Genomic DNA, 21,619 nt, shown 5'->3' with positions numbered 1-21,619 from the left:
ATTTCCAACCTGGAAATTGGCAACACCTGGGTGGATATCTGGCTCACTTTCCAAACTGTTGAACCTGAATAAATGTTTATAGATGTTATCCATTGCCATATATAAATGGACAGTGGAGCGGCGCTATTTTCAGCAGGTAGATTGGAGGGCGATCCTGTCATTTCCTGATTGGCCTCTCCTACAATGCATACTGGGAACGGACAAGATTGTGCAGGCGCCAAGTGTCCGGTTTGTGTTACTACATATCTACTCCTTGTAGTAGCTGCACTGTTGAATTAGATTATAGCATTGAGGTTAGAACGCAAAATCATCACAATTCAGAAATCATCCTAGACATTCTGATGTATGAAATTATTCCTCATATTCTCAAAATAACTCGCTATAATATGTAGTGTGGAAGATAGCTTCCCACTTTGCAGTTTCAGGATTTTTAGGGAGCTTCTTATTCAAACATTACAGCACAGTCCTTTAAGGTTGCGGGTCTATGATGTCATTATTTGTGCTGAGAAGCCCCAAAAATCGCTACTTCTGCAGGCACTCGCTAGGAGAGCAATCCTGGTCCCCCGATTTTCCCCCAATTAAAACTGTTCAGCCAGCCTGCCTCTGTTCTGTTCCGTTTGTCTCTCTCACACTGGCTCCTGGCTCCACCCTTATTGGGCTATCTCCATGGTTACAGATGTGAGTCTTACTTTCACACTCCAAATATCTTCTTTCTCAATGATGCTGATCTTTACACACCTTTACTGGATGGACAGTCAGAGTCACAGCATTTGACTCCTGTCCATAAGCAAAGCAACGGTTAAATCAGTAACTGAGAGTTAGTTACTTATACAAACTTCCTAAATATGAGAGTTAGTTACTGATCCAAACTTCCTAAATATGAGAGTTAGTTACTGATCCAAACTTCCTAAATATGAGAGTTAGTTACCTATCCAAAATTCCTTAATGTGAGAGATCGTTACTGATCCAAACTTCCTAAATATGAGAGTCAGTTACCTATACAAACTTCCTAAATATGAGAGTTAGTTACCTATACAAACTTCCTTAATGTGAGAGTCAGTTACTGATCCAAACTTCCTAAATATGAGAGTTAGTTACCTATACAAACTTCCTAAATGTGAGAGTTAGTTACCTATACAAACTTCCTTAATGTGAGAGTCAGTTACCTATACAAACTTCCTTAATGTGAGAGTTAGTTACCTATACAAACTTCCTAAATGTGAGAGTTAGTTACTGATCCAAACTTCCTAAATATGAGAGTCAGTTACCTATACAAACTTCCTAAATGTGAGAGTTAGTTACTGATCCAAACTTCCTAAATATGAGAGTTAGTTACCTATACAAACTTCCTAAATGTGAGAGTTAGTTACCTATACAAACTTCCTAAATGCGAGAGTCAGTTACACTGTACTGAACACTGGGCGTGAATCTCAGTGTATGTTGAGGGCTGAGGGCTGAGGGCTGAGGGCTGAGGGTTCAGGGCTCAGGGCTCAGGGTGCAGGGTTTAGGGTTCAGGGTTCAGGGTTCAGGGTTCAGGGCTCAGGGCTCAGGGCTCAGGGCTCAGGGCTGAGGGTTCAGGGCTCAGGGCTCAGGGCTCAGGGCTCAGGGCTGAGGGCTCAGGGCTCAGGGCTGAGGGTTCAGGGTTCAGGGCTCAGGGCTCAGGGCTCAGGGCTGAGGGCTCAGGGCTCAGGGCTGAGGGTTCAGGGCTCAGGGCTCAGGGTTCAGGGTTCAGGGTTCAGGGCTCAGGGTTCAGGGTTCAGGGCTCAGGGCTCAGGGCTGAGGGCTGAGGGTTCAGGGCTCAGGGCTCAGGGCTCAGGGTTCAGGGCTCAGGGCTGAGGGTTCAGGGTTCAGGGCTCAGGGCTCAGGGCTCAGGGTACAGGGTTCAGGGTTCAGGGCTCAGGGTTCAGGGTTCAGGGCTCAGGGCTCAGGGCTGAGGGCTGAAGGCTGAAGGCTCAGGGCTCAGGGCTGAGGGCTGAGGGCTGAGGGCTCAGGGCTCAGGGTTCAGGGTTCAGGGCTCAGGGAAGAGGGTTCAGGGCTGAGGGCTGAGGGCTGAGGGCTGAGGGCTCAGGGCTCAGGGTTCAGGGTTCAGGGCTCAGGGAAGAGGGTTCAGGGCTGAGGGCTGAGGGCTGAGGGCTCAGGGCTCAGGGCTCAGGGTTCAGGGTTCAGGGCTCAGGGTTCAGGGTTCAGGGTTCAGGGTTCAGGGCTCAGGGTTCAGGGTTCAGGGTTCAGGGCTCAGGGCTCAGGGTTCAGGGCTGAAGGCTCAGGGCTCAGGGCTGAAGGCTCAGGGCTCAGGGTTCAGGGTTCAGGGCTCAGGGTTCAGGGTTCAGGGTTCAGGGTTCAGGGCTCAGGGCTCAGGGCTCAGGGCTCAGGGTTCAGGGCTGAGGGTTCAGGGCTCAGGGCTGAGGGCTGAGGGCTCAGGGCTTGGAGTTCCAGGTCAGGATCACACCTGGCTGTGAGGACCCAGGGGAGTGATTCTGAGAAAGGAAGGCCTGGCAGGGTTGGGGAATGTGGTGATTTTTACGCAAGCCGGAGCACAGGTAGAGCAGTGGAGTGAAAGGGGCTGTCTGCAAATGAATCTCTCAATATTTTAAATCTAGAACCATCACCATCACCTTGATAACCATCATCATCATCATCATCATCATTGTTTGATGGTCTCAGAGATTCCAGAACGGTTTAGTTCTGCACGCCCCCCCCCCCCCCCCCCCCCCCCATTCTGTATGGCTCTTATTTTTAGATGGTGTCAGACCCCTCAAAACTCAATATGGCAAAGGAATCTTGCCCCTCCCTCTCTCTCTCTCTCTCTTCCACTCTCTGCGCATGGTCTCCCACGGCCCCCCCCCCACCCGGTGCGTACTTTTGACCGGCCCCCCAGCAGAGACCACAGCCTGTTCTCTCCTGCTGCTGCTTGCTGTCACACCCCCTCCTGGCGCTCTCCTCTGTGCACCTGCTTTTTTAAAAAGGGGGGTTTGTGACCACTGTCTGATCTGGGACCTCCCTGCCATTGAGGGGGTCCTGCTCTTTCCTTTAGGGGTGCGTTTTACTGCAGGTGAGGAGCCATGAAGTGGAGCTGGGTGCTTTTGGGGGTTCTGCTCTCTTTTGGGGGGCTGTCCTGGGGGGAGATAGGGCTGGATTTCCCCGAATACGATGGAAAGGACCGGGTCCATGACCTTAACTCCAAGAACTACAAGTCAGTGATGAAAAAGTACGATGTGATGGTCATCTACTACCACCAGCACGTGGGAGAGAGCCGGCTGGCTAAGAAGCAGTTTGAGATGGAGGAGCTGGCCTTGGAGGTGGGTGCAGCGGGGGGGTGCAGTGCGGGGGGGGGGGGGGATTGCAAGTGTGGGGGGGGGCGCAGCGAAGGGGGCAGTGTGGGTGGGTAAATAGGCTGGTGCGTAAGGGGTTACAGTGTACAGAGCTGACACTGCAAGCATCACACAGGGGAAATGGGGTGGCTGGGCAGCCATTTTGGGAGTGAAGGTCAGGGGTAGAAAGAAAGTGTGTGGGGTCATAGAGGGGCAGGTGCGGGGGGGTTCTGGAGAGAGACAGAGGGGCAGAATGGGGGGGGTTCTGGAGAGAGACAGAGGGGCAGAATGGGGGGGGTTCTGGAGAGAGACAGAGGGGCAGAATGGGGGGGGTGGGGGGTTCTGGAGAGAGACAGAGGGGCAGAATGGGGGGGGGGGGGGGGGGGGGGGGGGGGGGGCGGGGGGTTCTGGAGAGAGACAGAGGGGCAGAATGGGGGGGGCGGGGGTTCTGGAGAGAGACAGAGGGGCAGAATGGGGGGGCGGGGGTTCTGGAGAGAGACAGAGGGGCAGGTACATTTGGGGGACTTTTATACAGGAAGCCATCAAAATTACAGGAGCTGTTCAAGCTCCACTCAACAAATCAACTTCCTACTCTGTCCTAAAAAAACCCCATTTTAAAGTTTTTAAACAAGATCTAAAATTCACATAAATTCTTTGACCTAAATTGAAAGAAATGACTGAGAACAGAAACCATGTTAAACTTGGAGTGGGATAGCTGTATAGGCTGCACATTGTGATTACTGCCATGGTAATTTTTACTTTTTAAAATATGCATTCTCTTTATTGATTGTGGAGGTATACTCATTTATTTGTGGATCATTTGTGTTTGTCATGGCGGAAGATTTGAATTTTAATTTGAGAGAGTGAAATAAGGAAGCATATTGCACAGGCCTATGAAGAGGGTTATGGGGTTATGAGGCTATAACTGTGAGCTTCAACAGCACACCAGGAGCATGCTGCTGGGGTTCAGCTGAGCAGGAAACAGGAACTAAGATATGGAACTTGTTCTGAAACTCATATGTTTGTGTGTAGTTGTGATGTGTGTGTTTGTGTGCAGTTGTGATGTGTGTGTTTGTGTGTGTTTGTGTGTAGTTGTGATGTGTGTGTTTGTGTGTAGTGGATTATTGCTAAAATGTAGATATTAGCTGGTTTAGGACGAGGGGAGGCAGGGGAATGTGTATTTTCAGTTGTGCATGAAATCATGATCCCACCCTCCACCCCATAAATCTCTCTGCTGTCCAACCACTGCTGATGCTGCAAAGGAGCTGACCTTTCACCTTTGACTTTTCACTTTTCGGTGCGGCTGTCTCCTCTTCGGTCACTCAGTTAAGAGTGACTCTCTTACGCTGCTAATTTATGAGGGGTTCTCCAAAAATGTAATGCTACACCCTCACCCCTGCCCCGCCCCTCACCCTACTGTATCACTGTTCCTTCCAATCCTGCTGCCATCCCCCCCCCCCCCCCCCCCCCCCCACAGCATGCCACTTTACACATGGTACTGATCATGTACATTGTGCCCTTAAGGACTACGGCTCCCAGAATTCTTCAAGACCAATGGCCAGTTGCACAGAAAAATGTCTCAAGACCTTTAGAGGCGCCTGTGGCAGAATAGCCAGAGCTGCAGAAATGCTTCCTGTCTGTCCAGGAATTGTGGGATTTGTAGTGTGGAGAAGGTGAGAGAGTGCAGAGGAGTGTGCATGAGCTGAGGGGATGCATGTGGGCAGCGCTGGAGTAATCCCTGGCAGAGACACACTTATGAAGTCTGCCAGTCATTCCATTTATACATAAGCCTCCCCTCCCCTCTGGATCCTCCCCTGTCCTCCCACCCTCCCCTCCCCTCTGGATCCTCCCCTGTCCTCTCACCCTCCCCTCCCCTCTGGATCCTCCCCTGTCCTCCCACCCTCCCCTCCCCTCTGGATCCTCCCCTGTCCTCCCACCCTCCCCTTCCCTCTGGATCCTCCCCTGTCCTCCCACCCTCCCCTTCCCTCTGGATCCTCCCCTGTCCTCCCACCCTCCCCTCCCCTCTGGATCCTCCCCTGTCCTCCCACCCTCCCCTTCCCTCTGGATCCTCCCCTGTCCTCCCACCCTCCCCTTCCCTCTGGATCCTCCCCTGTCCTCCCACCCTCCCCTTCCCTCTGGATCCTCCCCTGTCCTCCCACCCTCCCCTTCCCTCTGGATCCTCCCTTGTCCTCCCACCCTTCCCTCCCCTCCCTTCCTCTCCTCTCCCCTCCCCTCCTCCTACCCTCTCCCCTCCCCTCTGGGTCCTTCCCTCCTCTCCCTACCTCTCCCCTCACTTCCCCTCTGGATCCTCCCCTCCCCTCCCCTCTGGATCCTTTCCTCCCCTCCCCTCCCCCCCTGCCCTCTGGATCCTCTCCTCTCCCCTCCCCTCCTTTCCCCTCTCCTCTGGATCCTCCCCTCTGCTCCCCTCCCCTCCCCCTCACTCCCCTCTGGATCCTCCCCTCCCCACTCCCTGCCCCTCCTCTTCTCTCCCCTCCCCTCCCCTCTCTCCACCTCTCCTCTCCCCTCCCCTGTGGACCCTCCTCTCTCCTCCCCTCTGGATCCTCTCCTCCCCTCTCCCCCCTCCCCTCTCCTCCCCACCCCCCGCTCTGTCTCTGCCACCTGCCTGTGCTTGTCTCTGATCGTCAGTGCTGAACACCAGTACTTCACTGCACTGCCAGAATATCGGAGGGGTGGGCACGCAGCCGAGGGGAAGCAGCCGTGTCTGTACAGGCCAGCCAATCAGGTTATGGAAACACAGACCTGTCAGCCAATCAGGGCACAGAAACATACTGGACTGGGTAACATAACTGGGCTAAACTGGACTGGGTAACATAACCAGGCTAAAATAAACTGAGATACATAACCAGGGTAAACTGGACTGGGTAACATAACCAGGCTAAACTAAACTGAGATACATAACCAGGCTAAACTGGACTGGGTAACATAACCAGGCTAAACTAAACTGAGATACATAACCAGGCTAAACTGGACTGGGTAACATAACCAGGCTAAAATAAACTGAGATACATAACCAGGGTAAACTGGACTGGGTAACATAACCAGGCTAAACTAAACTGAGATACATAACCGGGCTAAACTGGACTGGGTAACATAACCAGGCTAAACTAAACTGAGATACATAACCAGGCTAAACTGGACTGGGTAACATAACCAGGCTAAACTAAACTGAGATACATAACCAGGCTAAACTGGACTGGGTAACATAACCAGGCTAAACTGGACTGGGTAACATAACCAGGCTAAACTAAACTGAGATACATAACCAGGCTAAACTGGACTGGGTTACATAACCAGGCTAAACTGGACTGGGTAACATAAGCAGGCTAAACTGGACTGGGTAGCATAACCAGGCTAAACTGGACTGGGTAACATAGCCAGGCTAAACTAAACTGAGATACATAACCAGGTGGTGTAGCTATGTGCATGCTTATGACACAGTTAATCAGAATCAATCAGTAATGAAAACCAGTATTGACAGCCGACGAGCAGATTTCATCCCACAGAACTGTTGGGCAGAGGAGCTGTAGCTGGATATTTTCAATATTAATTGCTGCATATTTATGAATGAGTTAGCAATGCATTCGGGATGGTCTGTGGGCTCAGAATTCCTTCTACATGACCTGGAGGCTTTTTTTGTACACAGTGAAGATGGCCTGCTCTGGTTTTATTCCACTGGAAAAGGTCTACAGCAGAATCTCTAGTCAACAATGCTACCAGAAATGGACATTGGAATAAGCTTAAAAAAGACACATGATCTTCCAAAAAAACAACAGTCTGATGTCAGAACAACCGGTTGCAGTTTTCTAAGCAGTTCTATTATTCTCACAGATTCAGAGAACTTCAGCATAATGACCATTAAAAGAAGACTAAAAGAAACAGCTTGCAGAGATGCAAAAGTAAAAAAGTAATTTGAATTTGGTAACAGTTTTTGACAGTTGCCCAGTCTCTTACTGTGTGTGGGATTCACTCGGTCAGCAGAACTGCTCTAAAAAGACCAACGTCTAACATCCACTCTGCTCGGGGTTCTACCAGTACACAGGAAAACACCAAAAATAGGACATACTTAGCCTGTTAAGAAATGACAAATAATAGCAACACATATCTCAGACCAAACCTTCCAAGGATACTGTAATTCAAGCCAAGGAGGGAAAATGCATCCTCTCCAGGCTACTGATTCCCGTCTGGAATCTGCCTAGCTCAGAAAAATCTTTTTTTGGAGGCTGTAGCATGAACCACATGTGTGTGAAACGTCCCGCACTGACTCAGGCAGTTCAGATGCAGTGAAGCCTGTGGTCATGGAGACGTCCTGTTTCTGTGGGGTGATGGGTATGAGGGGGAGATGCCCTGTTTCTGTGGGGTGATGGGTATGAGGGGGAGATGCCCTGTTTCTGTGGGGTGATGGGTATGAGGGGGAGATGCCCTGTTTCTGTGGGGTGATGGGTATGAGGGGGAGATGCCCTGTTTCTGTGGGGTGATGGGTATGAGGGGGAGATGCCCTGTTTCTGTGGGGTGATGGGTATGAGGGGGAGATGCCCTGTTTCTGTGGGGTGATGGGTATGAGGGGGAGATGCCCTGTTTCTGTGAGGTGATGGGTATGAGGGGGAGATGCCCTGTTTCTGTGGGGTGATGGGTATGAGGGGGAGATGCCCTGTTTCTGTGAGGTGATGGGTATGAGGGGGAGATGCCCTGTTTCTGTGGGGTGATGGGTATGAGGGGGAGATGCCCTGTTACTGTGGGGTGATGGGTATGAGGGGGAGATGTAGATGGGGAGGAGTAGTCACCTGTGTTAAAGATACAGGTACCTGGTATAAGCACAGATAGCTCTCCCTTTGTAATCCCATTCATGTGTTTTTCTATTTCTGTTATCTAGGGCGCAATTGTAAATTCATGTAATGTTGCATCATTTTTAACCTCAAGTTTATATAATACCATGTTGATGTAATCTTATATCTGTGTGTCAATGTGTATAAGTATGTGTGTATGTGTGTGTGTGTGTGTGTGTGCATGTGATTGATTGTGCGAGTGTGTGTGTGTGTGTGTGTGTGTGTGCATGTGATTGATTGTGCGAGTGTGTGTGTGTGTGTGTTTGTTCTCTGCACATGTCAGCGAATCATAGATGGGCCTCCGTGCCAAAATAGTTGGGGCATCTGTGGGGTGAGAGCCCTCTGTTTGGGGATCATTTTAACCCCCCCCCCCCCCCCCCCCCCGCCTCCCCGTGCCTGGATCGTCTTTCTGCTCAGAGGCACACAGGACACAATCCTTTCCTCCCTCCCTCCCTCCTTCCTTCTCTGCTTGTCTGCCTGTCCATTGCTCTCCTTCTTTTCTCTCTCCCTCCCTCTCTGCGCATTACTGATTGGGCTCGTTACCTAGAGGCCAGATTAATGCTGGGCCAGGTATGTTTAGAGTTTGGGTAAGAGTTTGACTGGATGAATGAGGACCATGTGTGTAATTGGCTGAGTGAATGAGGAGCATGTGTGTGACTGGCTGAGTGAATGAGCAGCATGTGTGTGATTGGCTGAGTGAATGAGGAACATGTGTGTGATTGGCTGCGTGAATGAGGAGCATGTGTGTGATTGGCTGAGTGAATGTGGGTGAATGTGTGATTGGCAGGTGGGGGGTTAGACTGGCAGGCGGGGGGGAGATGATTTGTCTCACACACGGCCAAGGTGCAGTGGGGGGGGGGGGGGGCATTTTAAAGGGGGGGGTTAGATTGGCAGATTGAGGTTAGGGAGTCAGACTGGGGGCTTTGCCAGGAGACAGGGCATACACCCCCACTCAGACTTATGTGTCATCTCATATGGCACAGTGTCACCATCAGCCAAAGGTCTGTCCTTAGAGTTTGCAGCAATGCATCCAGGCGCTCAGTCCACACATACACCTGCACCTGCCCAGGTGAGGCTCATCTGTAGGGAAGCTACGCTGGAGAAGGTGTACAGAGATGCAGGACAGGAGACACAAGTAACACCCATAGATGGAGGATACAGGTGGAGGTAGATCAGTGGGACAGATGGAGGTAGAGCACATGGGACAGGTGGAGGTAGAACACTGGGATTGGTGGAGGTAGCGCACTGGGAAAGGTGGAGGTGGATCACTGGGAAAGGTGGAGGTAGAGCATTGGGACAGGTGGAGGTAGATCACTGGGACAGGTGGAGGTAGAGCACTGGGAGATAGGGTGCTTGGAGTTTTTAAGCAAAGCTAGTAGTTCAGTCAGTTTTATGAAACAGTAAAAATAATTTCAAACAGCAACCAACCTCATAAAGATTTGATTGAACTATTAAATTAAAGTCTGGAGTAATTCCGCCTCCAGCTCAGAGACTCTGGTAGGCAGAGTCCTCCCTGCAGCCTCAGCGCTTTCCTTTCTCCATCCGTGCAAAATTTCACCAAAAGCAGAAATGAGATACAACAGCAATTCTGAAATCAAATAAAAAAACTGGCACTTCCACACAGGCACAGACACAGGCACAGGCACAGGGACAGGCACGGGGACAGACACAGGCACAGGCACAGGGACAGGCATGGGGACAGACACAGGGACAGGCACAGGGACAGGCACAGTCACAGGGACAGGCACAGGGACAGACACAGGCACAGTCACAGGCATGGGGACAGGCACGGGGACGGACACAGGGACAGGCACAGACACAGGCACAGGCACAGACACAGACACAGGCACAGACACAGGCACAGGGACAGGCACAGACACAGGCACAGGCACAGGCACAGGGACAGGCACGGGGACGGACACAGGGACAGGCACAGACACAGGCACAGGCACAGACACAGACACAGGCACAGACACAGGCACAGGGACAGGCACAGACACAGGCACAGGCACAGGGACAGGCACAGACACAGGCACAGGCACAGACACAGACACAGGCACAGGCACAGACACAGACACAGGCACAGACACAGGCACAGGGACAGGCACAGACACAGGCACAGGCACAGTCACAGGCATGGGGACAGGCACGGGGACAGGCACAGGCACAGGCACAGGCACAGACACAGGCACAGGCACAGGGACAGGCACAGTCACAGACACAGGGACAGGCACGGGGACATACACAGGCACAGTCACAGGCACAGACACAGGCATAGGCATAGGCACAGGCACAGGCACAGTCACAGACACAGGCACAGGGACAGGCACAAACACAGACACAGGCACAGGCACAACCCTGGGTATGGAAGGGCTAAAATGGTTGGTAGTCTGTGCTGGTGTGGTCCAGATTGGACCGGCCCTGAGGGGTGTGTCACTGCAGTTTTGTAAATCCCAACTACGTTAGAAAAATGTTCAAAAATATATCCATCTAATTATTGAACATTTTCCCAGTCAAGTATTCCTCTGTTGGAACAGGCTAAGATCCTCCCCCCTTCACACTTAGTTTCTCTTCACAGTTGGGTTGTTATGGCAACCAGGGTTGTGCGCCATGGAGATGTTATACAGCGATGCTGATTGGCTGTGAGCAGGGCCCCTGGCGGGCTCTTTGTCTCAGTCTCTGGGTTATGACACATTCAGAGGAGAGCTTGAGAGATGATTGGCTGGGGGGGGGGGGGTAATGACCTTTTAGGGGCACGATTGCGTGAATCCTCCTCAGCTGACATGTGCAGAGCAGTTGGGCACAAAATGGCTGCCGTGCATCACTCAGGTGGGGGCATCACACTGGCGCTGTTTTAGACGAGTTTCCCTCCTTTAACCACGAAGTTATCATAAGATGCAAATCTCTAACCATCAGTTTTTCTCAGTCTCAGTATGGTTAGAGCACTCAATGACTTCACAGTTCTCTTCCTGAGCATTTTATTCAAATATGTAAATATGGATTTATTCTGTTGATTTATTATAATCTCTTCATCTGAGCTGAACCCCCATGACTAATGTTACTGACCAACCAAGATATTGTGTTTCTTATGATTTAATGGTAAATGATTCCATACTATTGTTTGTCCTATTCTAATCCCTTTCTGTGCTCTGTTGATTGTCCTATGGGTGAATATGTTTGTACTCTGTTGATTGTCCTGTCAGTGAATATTTCTGTGCTCTGTTGATTGTCCTGTCAATGAATATTTCTGTGCTTTGTTGATTGTCCTATGGATGAATATTTCTGTGCTCTGTTGATTGTCCTATGGGTGAATATTTCTGTGCTCTGTTGATTGTCCTATGGGTGAATATTTCTGTACTCTGTTGATTGTGCTGTGGGTGAATATTTCTGTGCTCTGTTGATTGTCCTATGGGTGAATAATTCTGTGCTCTGTTCATTATCATGTGGGTGAATAATTCTACTCACAGCTGATTTTCCTGTAGTCTAAAGCGTGACTTTTCTCTGCAGTTGCTTACCAGTCCTGTTGCCCTGACTTACCAGGTATGTTCAGGAATTCTAACCATGCCACGCCCTTCCCTGCCCCACCCCGCCCTTCCCTGCCCTGCCTTTCCCTGCCCTGCCCCACCCCGCCCTTCCCTTCCCTGCCTTTCCCTGCCCTGCCCTGCTCTGCCCTGCCCTGCCCCGCCCGCCCCACCTTGCCCCGCCCTGTCATGCCCTACCCTGCCCTACCCTGCTCTGCCCCACCCTGCCCCGCCCTGTCATGCCCTACCCTGCCCTGCCCTGCTCTGCCCTGCCCTGCCCCGCCCGCCCCACCCCGCCCCACCCCACCCCGCCCTGTCATGCCCTACCCTGCCCTACCCTGCTCTGCCCCACCCTGCCCCGCCCTGTCATGCCCTACCCTGCCCTACCCTGCCCTGCCCAGGCCTCTAACTGCACATCTCTGTTGCAGCTTGGGTGCTATCTCTTAATGGGGGGGGGGGGGGGGGGGGGGGGGGGGAGTGTGCTATCTCTTAATGGGGGGGGGAGGGGTGAGTGTGCTATCTCTTAATGGGGGGGGGGGGTGAGCGTGCTATCTCTTAATGGGGGGGAGGGGTGAGTGTGCTATCTCTTTATGGGGGGGAGGGGTGAGTGTGCTATCTCTTAATGGGGGGGGGGGTGAGCGTGCTATCTCTTAATGGGGGGGAGGGGTGAGTGTGCTATCTCTTAATGGGGGGGAGGGGCAAGTGTGCTATCTCTTAATGGGGGAGGGAAGTTTTGACAGAACAGCAAAAATGCAATCCTGTTGGCTGTGGCAGAATGCAAGGCATGAAACCCATTAACCTATCATTCATTCATTCATTCATTCATTCATTCAGTTCACTTATCTGTGCCCACTATAATTCCCAGAAACTGAATAAAATAAAAACAATGCTAATCGTGTTTGAGTGAGCACTGTTGGAAATGTCCGGCCGTATGCAGGAAGTGAGGAAGTCTGTTTCCTGTGGGCAATGCGCTGCTTTGTGTGTGAAGCTCAGGGTAATGCGGGGCGGAATGGGCCGGTGTTAGCGTTAGCAACACAGCTTTTGGGTAGAGCGCCCTCTGCTGGTGTGGCCGGAGTGTGCAGGCAGCACGGCTTTGGTAACCACAGGAGGATGGTGCGGAACATTCTGGACTCGCGCCCATCCTGGGGTTTGGACTACTCAAGCTTTCTGCTGTTCAGAGTTATAGGTAGCTGACACCTGTCCAGCACACACACCTAGCAGCCCAGGAGACCTTATGCATTTTCAACAATATTAGAACCATTATCACCATTAAACTCCAAATGCTCAGTCAGAGGTTGATAATAGACCGATCCCGAGGCTATAATTTCAGACTCAGATTTTCCACAGGACTCTGGATGATTATTAGTAATTTATGGTGAAACAGAGCCTGTCAGAGAGTAAACACACGCAAAACTGAGATGAGGAACAGATGGCAGTCATAATGCAGACACTGATGAGATAGCTATACGGGTAACGGCAAGTGTGTGTGTGTGCGTTTGAATGTGTGTTTGTGTGTGTGTGTGTGTGTGTGTGTGTGCATGTGTATGCGTCTGTGTGTTTGTTTGTGTGCATGTGTGTGTGCGTGCATGCGTGTGTGTGTTTGTGTGTGTGTGCGTGAGTGTGCGCGTGCGTATGTGTGTGTGCGTGCGTGTGTGTGCGTGTGTGTGTGTGTGTGTGCGTGTGTGTGTGTGCATGCGTGTGTGTGTGTGTGTGCGTGTGCGTGTGTGTGTGAGAGTGTGTGTGTGCGTGTGTGTGTTTGTGTGTGTGTGTGTGTGCGCGTGTGCGTGTGTGTGTGTGTGTGTGTGTGCGTGTGTGTGTGTGTGCGTGTGTGTGTGTGTGCGTGCGTGTGTGAGTGTGTGTGTGCGTGTGTGTGTGTGCGTGTGTGTGTGTGCGTGTGTGTGTGTGTGTGAGTGTGTGTGTGTGTGTGTGTGTGTGTGTGTGACACCTGCTTCCTCTGCAGCTGTTTTCACGCCTCCTTTCCTTGACCCACTTGGAACATATCCTGCCCCTCCTCCCTCACATGCCTGCCAGGAGTGCAGCCCTCCCATTGGTCAACACATCTGTCAGTCAGTGGGTCCAATTTCTTCTGGATTTAGAAAGTGCAGGAGCAGCATTCTGCTTTTAAGGCCTGAAATACTGAAGTGAATACAGGGATATCCCATTCTGAAATCTGTCAGTACTGCAGGCACATTACAATATTATCATCCCTGTAATACAAAATCTGTCAGTACTGCAATCATATTACAATATAACAGTCCCTTTAATAAAACAGTCATGGGAAGGGAGGTGAAAATGTACTGTGTGTGTGTGTGTGTGTGTGTGTGTGTATGTGCAAGTGCATCTGTGTGTGTATGCATAAGTATATGTATTTACAGGTGGGTAGGTAGGCAAGATGGGCATGTATGTGTATGTGTGTGTGTGCGTGCGTGTGCGTGCGTGTGTGTGTGCTTGTGAGTGTGTGTGTGTGTACGTGTGTGTGTGTGGGTGTGCTTGTGTGTGTGTGTGTGTGGTGTGTGTGTGTGTGTGTGTGTGTGTGTGCATGTGTGTGTGTGGGTGTGCTTGTGTGCATGTGTATGTGTGTATGTGCGTGTGTGTGTGTCAACCGGGACCAGGGCCGGGGGGGTGTGGGGGGTTGGGCAGGGGGGTGCGCTGTTGGATTCTGTCGAGCAGGGGGGGTCTCTTGGTAAAATCCTTCTTACATTACATTGTTATGAAGTGTTCTGTTGCCATTACATTTTAAATTTAGACCGCTAGTTCCGCAATAGGGGATAAATAAAATAATTATGAAAATAACGTTATTTACCTTAGATAAACATTGGAATGTATGGCCCCCCCTCGTGGTCATGTGGCCCCCTCTGGCGGTTGTGGCCCTAAACAACCGCATAGAGCGTTTATGCCATGGGCCAGCCCTGTATGGGTGTCCGGCTGCAGGCAGGGTTATGGGGGTCTGGCTGCAGGCAGGGTTATGGGGGCTGCAGGCAGGGTTATGGGGGTCTGGCTGCAGGCAGGGTTATGGGGGCTGCAGGCAGGGTTATGGAGATCTGGCTGCAAGCAGGGTTATGGGGGCTGCAGGCAGGGTTATGGGGGTCTGGCTGCAGGCAGGGTTATGGGGTCTGCAGGCAGGGTTATGGGGTCTGCAGGCAGGGTTATGGGGGCTGCAGGCAGGGTTATGGGGGTCTGGCTGCAAGCAGGGTTATGGGGGCTGCAGGCAGGGTTATGGGGGTCTGGCTGCAGGCAGGGTTATGGGGTCTGCAGGCAGGGTTATGGGGGCTGCAGGCAGGGTTATGGGGGTCTGGCTGCAGGCAGGGTTATGGGGGCTGCAGGCAGGGTTATGGGGGTCTGGCTGCAGGCAGGGTTATGGGGTCTGCAGGCAGGGTTAGGGGGGCTGCAGGCAGGGTTATGGGGGTCTGGCTACAGGCAGGATTATGGGGTCTGCAGGCAGGGTTAGGGGGGCTGCAGGCAGGGTTATGGGGGTTATGTGGTTTCCCACTCACAGTTTACCTGGGTTCCTGCTGCACATGCAGATTACCACTCGCATAACACCTGCGCTTTGGCTTAGAGTCGTCTGTCTCGAAGGCTGCATGCCTGTCTTAGTTAATCAGTGGTTGAACTGCACTGACTTTTAGAGGAACACAACAACAATCGGGTTGCCAACTGCCAAGAATTGGCCAGGAGACTCCCAGAATGCAATGAATTCAACTCGGGGGATTTATTTATTTTTTTTGCTTTTATAGAATAAAAGTTCTAAGAAAATACATTTTGGTTCGGATGTCTTATTTTGATTGAGCCACTGGAGTCCTGTGCTCCACAAAACGCTTTCAGTTATCAGTATCTAGTTGGCTGATGGGTGAGTCAATTTGAGCCAATCCGAAGCGCTACAGCACACAGACACGCTCATCGCTGTCACTGAAGTTGATAGCTTTTCTTGTTCACAGTTTTATGTTTATAATAAAATAGACTATCATTCTGTAATTTCAATTTCTCTCTTTCTGTCTCTCTCTCTCTCTCAGTTCAATTCAATTAGCTTTATTGGCAGAAAATATGCATAGTAGAATTGCCAATGCAAACAAGAAACATAGCAAAACAAGTAGTGTTAATACAACTACAAATACAAGTAAAGATTCAAATGAATGCCTCGCTCTCATTCTATTGATGCCTCGTACATCTGTGCTGTGTGTGTGGGTCTGTGGGCAATAGGGGCATTAGCACAGAACAAGCATGTTGCACACTAAGCAAATCTCCTGGATTTAAATCACATGAAGTTGGCAACCCTAAACCACAATGATGTAAATATTCATCTCTCTCTCTCTCTCTCTCTCTCTCTCTCTCTCTCCCTCCCTCCCTTCCAGCTTGCTGCTCAGGTCCTGGATGACCTTGATGATGAAGACATTGGTTTTGGCCTCATTGATGAGAAGAAGGACAAGGTTGTCGCCAGAAAACTGGGTAACTTTCCCCCCTTCTCCTCCTGGGGTTCTGCAGACCCGGCTGTAGAATGCTGCCATCTAATGGCCATTCTGGGGTAGCACTCTCCATTCACAGAAATGACCTGTTTTCTTAGTCTGTTTCTACTGTTCATACACATACAAACACAAAGACTTGAGGCTTGTACACACACACACACACACACACATGCATACACACACACACAGTGCTTCTCCTATTTATCTCACCCAGAGTATGTGTCCCCCAGGTCTGGATGAGGTGGAGAGCATCTATATCTTCTCTGACGATGAGATCATCGAGTATGATGGCGAGCTGGCAGCTGACACCCTGGTAGAGTTCCTCTATGATGTGAGTAGCAATGATCTGCACTCAACACTTCACCCTGACTGACACTGATCACTCTGCACTCAACACTTCACCCTGACTGACACTGATCACTCCGAACTCAACACTTCACCCTGATGAGACTGATCACTCTGCACTCAACACTTCACCCTGACGAGACTGATCACTCTGCACTCAACACTTCACCCTGACTGACACTGATCACTCTGCACTCAACACTTCACCCTGACTGACACTGATCACTCTGCACTCAACACTTCACCCTGACCAAGACTGATCACACTGCACTCAACACTTCACCCTGACTGAGACTGATCACTCTGCACTCAACACTTCACCCTGACCAAGACTGCTGTTGGTTCAGGGATTGCCTCAGGTGCCTAAATAGCTTAGCTGTTTCATGGATGTTTATAAGAGTTTTATTAACCTCTAATCCCTCTCTCTCAGGTAATTGAAGACCCAGTGGAGATTATTGATAATGAAAGAGAACTGAAAGGGTTCCATAATCTCGATGAAGACATCAAACTGGTCGGCTACTTTAAGAGCGAGAAGTCTCCTTGTACGTACAGATCCTGATCCCATCCCATACCCATCCTACTTACCCATTCCAATCCCAAACCTAACCCATTCCAACCCCAAACCCAACTCAGTCAAAATTTCCATTTTGATTTTATTATAGCCTGATGTCCTAGGCCAGTGGTGTCAAACTCGTGCCATGGAGGGCCGTGTGTATGCAGGTTTTCATTCCAGCCTCAGATCTTGATTATATAATTAGTTAAATTATTTGCTGAATTAGGGATGCAGGTTTGTGCACAATGGTGACCCGACGTCTATGGTGACCCGCATTGTCTAAATAAAAATTTTCTTATATTCTGTGCTTCAATGCAGTTAAACGCATATGGCTGAATGAGTAATTGGACTCAATTAAGACAGCATTAATTGGTTGGAATGAAAACCTGCATACACACGGCCCTCCATGGCACGAGTTTGACACCACTGTCCTAGGCCATGATGAATTCTACCAGTCTGATCTCTGTGATGTCTCAATGCACTTCAGCAAGGATTCCAAATGGCAAAAATTAATTGGCAAAACATTACTATATTTTTGTTCTCAAGTGAAGTGAAATAATTTTGACTCCCCTGATAATGTAACAACTCAATTGATTCCACATGTCTGCTGTGGCTTTTGACCTTTGACCCTTCACCTTTCTGTTTTCAGACTTTGTGGAGTTTGAGGATGCAGCTGAGGAGTTCCACCCCTTCATTAAGTTCTTCGTCACTTTCGACTCCAAGGTACGGCAGCAGAGAGTCAGAGAATCACAGTGAATCACACTACCTGAGTATCACAGTATCAGAGAATCACAGTGAATCACACTACCTGAGTATCACAGTATCAGAGAATCACAGTGAATCACACTACCTGAGTATCACAGTATCAGAGAATCACAGTGAATCACACTACCTGAGTATCACAGTATCAGAGAATCACAGTGAATCACACTACCTGAGTATCACAGTATCAGAGAATCACAGTGAATCACACTACCTGAGTATCACAGGGTCAGTGAATCACAATATTAGAGAATCCCTGAATCACTGAATCACATGCTGCAGGTAGGTTGAACAATAACAATGACCCATGCACACACCATTTAGGGGGTGTATGCTTAAAATAATAGGGCACCTGTGGTACATTTTTTTGTTGTTGCTGTAGCTAAAGGGCACTTTTGCTGTCACAGGACAGGGGCATGTACTTCAGCCTATGTTGGTGTCCATCTATGTATGTACCTGCAATAGATCACCAGCAGAACAAGTCTTCTCTTATAGTGATAAAGATTTACATGTCCTCCATAATGTACTGTTGCCACCATACTCACTCGTACTAACTCTAACCTCTGACCTCACTCTGACTTGATCCCTGACCTCCAGATTGCTAAGAAGTTAAAGTTGAAGATCAATGAGGTGGACTTCTATGAGCCCTTCATGGACGAACCTGTCGCAATCCCTGGAAGACCCTACACTGAGGCTGAGCTGGTTGATTTCATTGAAGAACATGACAGGTGAGCTGTGAGATACACAGGTGAGCTATGAGACACACAGGTGATCTGTGAGATAAACAGGTGAGCTGTGAGACGCACACAGGTGTGCTATGAGACACACACATTTTGAATGAGGGGTGGCGGCCAGACCCCGCAAGGCATGTTGGGATTGCCGGTGGCGCGGCGAGAGGCGGCGAGGCCGCAGTGGAGATGGCAAAAATTCAACTTTGACCCCCTCGCCGCGTCGCGGTAACCAATCTGATTTGATCTAATGATCCGTCAAGTAAATTGTCCCTATTTTTTTCTAATTTCAGTTCCACATTCTATCGTTCCACATTGGAGGACCTAACTCGTAATTTCCGTATCGGGCTTCCCAACTTAATAAAATATCCTACAGAGACACTGATAAGAGGAAATAGCGTGGAGAAAAGTCTCTGAAATTGTCGGTGGCTCTGCAATGTAGTTATCGCCGTTAGCTACTATCACTGTCCAGTCTGAATAAAAATCATTTTGCAGTAACCTAGCGCTGAAACATGTTAATAAGCTGCCTAGCTAGGCTGTCTAATGTCTAGCTATAATGAGTAACAACAAACAGTAACAAACAAAAAAAAATCTTCCTAATGTATGAGTTGCTAGTTGTTCGTTTCTACCAGCCACCTAGATAGCTAACCAGATATCACTTTTAAGGCATTATCTGGCTAATTAGCCAGACAATGTTTTTGTTGTTGGTTGTTACTCACTAGCTAGACATTAAACAGCGTAGCTAGGCAGCTGACTAACATCTTTCAGATCTAGGTTACTGCAAAAATTTTTATTCAGACAGGACCTGTGAGATACACAGGTGAGCTGTGAGACACACACAGGTGTGCTATGAGACACACACAGGTGAGCTGTGAGATACACACAGGTGTGCTATGAGACACACAGGTGTGCGGTGAGACACACAGATGAGCTGTGAAATATATGGATCTCTGCATAATCATCCTAGATATGTGCTCACCTGTTAGTCCCAGATTGCTAATATTCCCATGGCTAACGCTACAGAGCAGGAGATTCTTAATATTCCCACAGCTAATGCTACAGAGCAGGAGATTCCTAATATTCCCACAGCTAATGCTACAGAGCAGGAGATTCCTAATATTCCCACAGCTAATGCTACTGAGCAGGAGATTCCTAATATTTCCACAGCTAATGCTACTGAGCAGGAGATTCCTAATATTTCCACAGCTAATGCTACTGAGCAGGAGATTCCTAGTATTCCCACAGCTAATGTTACAGAGCAGGAGATTCCTAATATTCCCAAGGCTAATGCTACTGAGCAGGAGATTCCTAATATTCCCATAGCTAATGCTACAGAGCAGGAGATTCCTAATATTCCCATAGCTAATGCTACTGAGCAGGAGATTCCTAATATTCCCACAGCTAATGCTCCAGAGCAGGAGTTTCCTAGTATTCCCACAGCTAATGCTACAGAGCAGGAGATTCCTAATATTCCCAAGGCTAATGCTACTGAGCAGGAGATTACTAATATTCCCCCAGCTAATGCTACTGAGCAGGAGATTCCTAATATTCCCACAGCTAATGCTACAGAGCAAGGGATGGCTAATATTCCCATGGCTAATACAACAGAGCAAACTGTGCTTTGCATTTTGGCACAATATACAGTCTGGAATTTTAACAAAAGCATATTTTGTTTAATTTCAGACCAACTCTGAGGAAACTGGAGCCTCACAGCATGTATGAGACATGGGTAAGTTTAGCAACCCGCACCCACCATAGATATCAAATCTCAACCCATCATTTAGCATATATTAACCACCACAGAAATAAGCCTTTTTTTTAACCAATATTACCATCACAGGTACTACTTATTTACAATATCTATCACCCATCATAAATATGCAAATTAATGCTGGAATTGTAAAATAATTCAAATATTATCTGCTCCCTCAGGAGGATGACATTGATGGACAGCACATTGTTGCCTTTGCAGAGGAGGATGACCCAGGTAATGCAATGCAGGAAATACATCTGCACACACCTGTGCCCTTATGTGACCTTGACCTTACCTTGATTTTCTGCAGTTGGCCAATGTGGAAACAAGACTTCAGTTCAGTTTTATCGTGTTCAGCCAAACACAATATTAATCGCATCTATTATATCAAATCTAGCACATCAACATTTATTTCATGTTTAACCAAATATAGCCCAATAAATTGATTAAAATAAGAAGTACACATCAGATATGTACGTTTAACTTATGTTTTATACATTCAGTAAATATTTACTTTGCTACATAAATATGAATATACCTACTTTGGGTCTGGCTGCAGATAGTGCAGCTTTGTCGTTGTTTTCAGGTCTAAATGGTAAGACCAAGCCAACTGCTACATGTCCTGTGACCTTTCAACTCTGATCTCTCCCAGATGGTTATGAATTTCTAGAGATTCTGAAGGAAGTGGCTCAGGAAAACACAGACAACCCTGATCTCAGTATCATCTGGATTGATCCGGATGATTTCCCCCTGGTAAGGGTTCCACCAAGCATGCTTCCCTCTGTCCTGCTCAGCGTTCTGCAGAAGGATGCTAGTGCACTGGCAGGACCTGGGACCTGTACTCAGGTGCTGCAGGACTTCTGGGACCTGTAGTCAGTTACTGCAGGACTTCTGGAACCTGTAGTCAGGTACTGCAGGACTTCTGGGACCTGTAGTCAGGTACTGCAGGACTTCTGGGACCTGCAGTCAGGCACTGCAGGACTTCTGGGACCTGTAGTTAGGTACTGCAGGACTTCTGGGACGTGTAGTAAGTTACTGCAGGACTTCTGGGACCTGCAGTCAGGTACTGCAGGACTTCTGGGACCTGTAGTCAGGTACTGCAGGACTTCTGGGACCTGCAGTCAGGTACTGCAGGACTTCTGGGACCTGTAGTCAGGTACTGCAGGACTTATGGGACCTGTAGTATGTTACTGCAGGACTTCTGGGACCTGTAGTCAGGTACTGCAGGACTTCTGGGACCTGCAGTCAGGTACTGCAGGACTTCTGGGACCTGCAGTCAGGTACTGCAGGACTTCTGGGACCTCTAGTCAGGTGCTGCAGGACTTCTGGGACCTGTAGTCAGTTA

The 21,619-nt window shown here is 49.4% G+C and overlaps 1 protein-coding gene across 2 annotated transcripts in view; it reads left to right on the top strand.

Moving 5' to 3' along the window:
• Positions 1–2,851: 2,851 nt before the first annotated feature.
• The window catches only part of casq1b (calsequestrin 1b), a 21,737-nt gene continuing 2,969 nt past the window's right edge, over positions 2,852–21,619 (top strand). Inside the window, exons 1-10 of one of the 2 annotated variants that reach the window (XM_035426732.1) lie at positions 2,852–3,296; positions 11,660–11,692; positions 16,023–16,116; positions 16,364–16,464; positions 16,909–17,020; positions 17,681–17,754; positions 18,391–18,521; positions 20,205–20,250; positions 20,454–20,508; positions 20,927–21,027. In XM_035426732.1, the coding sequence (XP_035282623.1) occupies positions 3,060–3,296; positions 11,660–11,692; positions 16,023–16,116; positions 16,364–16,464; positions 16,909–17,020; positions 17,681–17,754; positions 18,391–18,521; positions 20,205–20,250; positions 20,454–20,508; positions 20,927–21,027 (984 nt within the window). In that variant the 5' untranslated portion in view covers positions 2,852–3,059. The remainder of the gene's footprint in view (positions 3,297–11,659; positions 11,693–16,022; positions 16,117–16,363; positions 16,465–16,908; positions 17,021–17,680; positions 17,755–18,390; positions 18,522–20,204; positions 20,251–20,453; positions 20,509–20,926; positions 21,028–21,619) is intronic. The other variant, XM_035426733.1, reaches the window with a different exon arrangement.

The sequence above is a fragment of the Anguilla anguilla genome, chromosome 7 (genome assembly GCF_013347855.1).
Source record: "Anguilla anguilla isolate fAngAng1 chromosome 7, fAngAng1.pri, whole genome shotgun sequence".
Classification (NCBI taxonomy): Eukaryota; Metazoa; Chordata; class Actinopteri; order Anguilliformes; family Anguillidae; genus Anguilla; species Anguilla anguilla.
The sequence above is the reverse complement of the archived record's forward strand: the minus strand, read 5'-3'. Positions and strand labels throughout refer to the sequence as shown.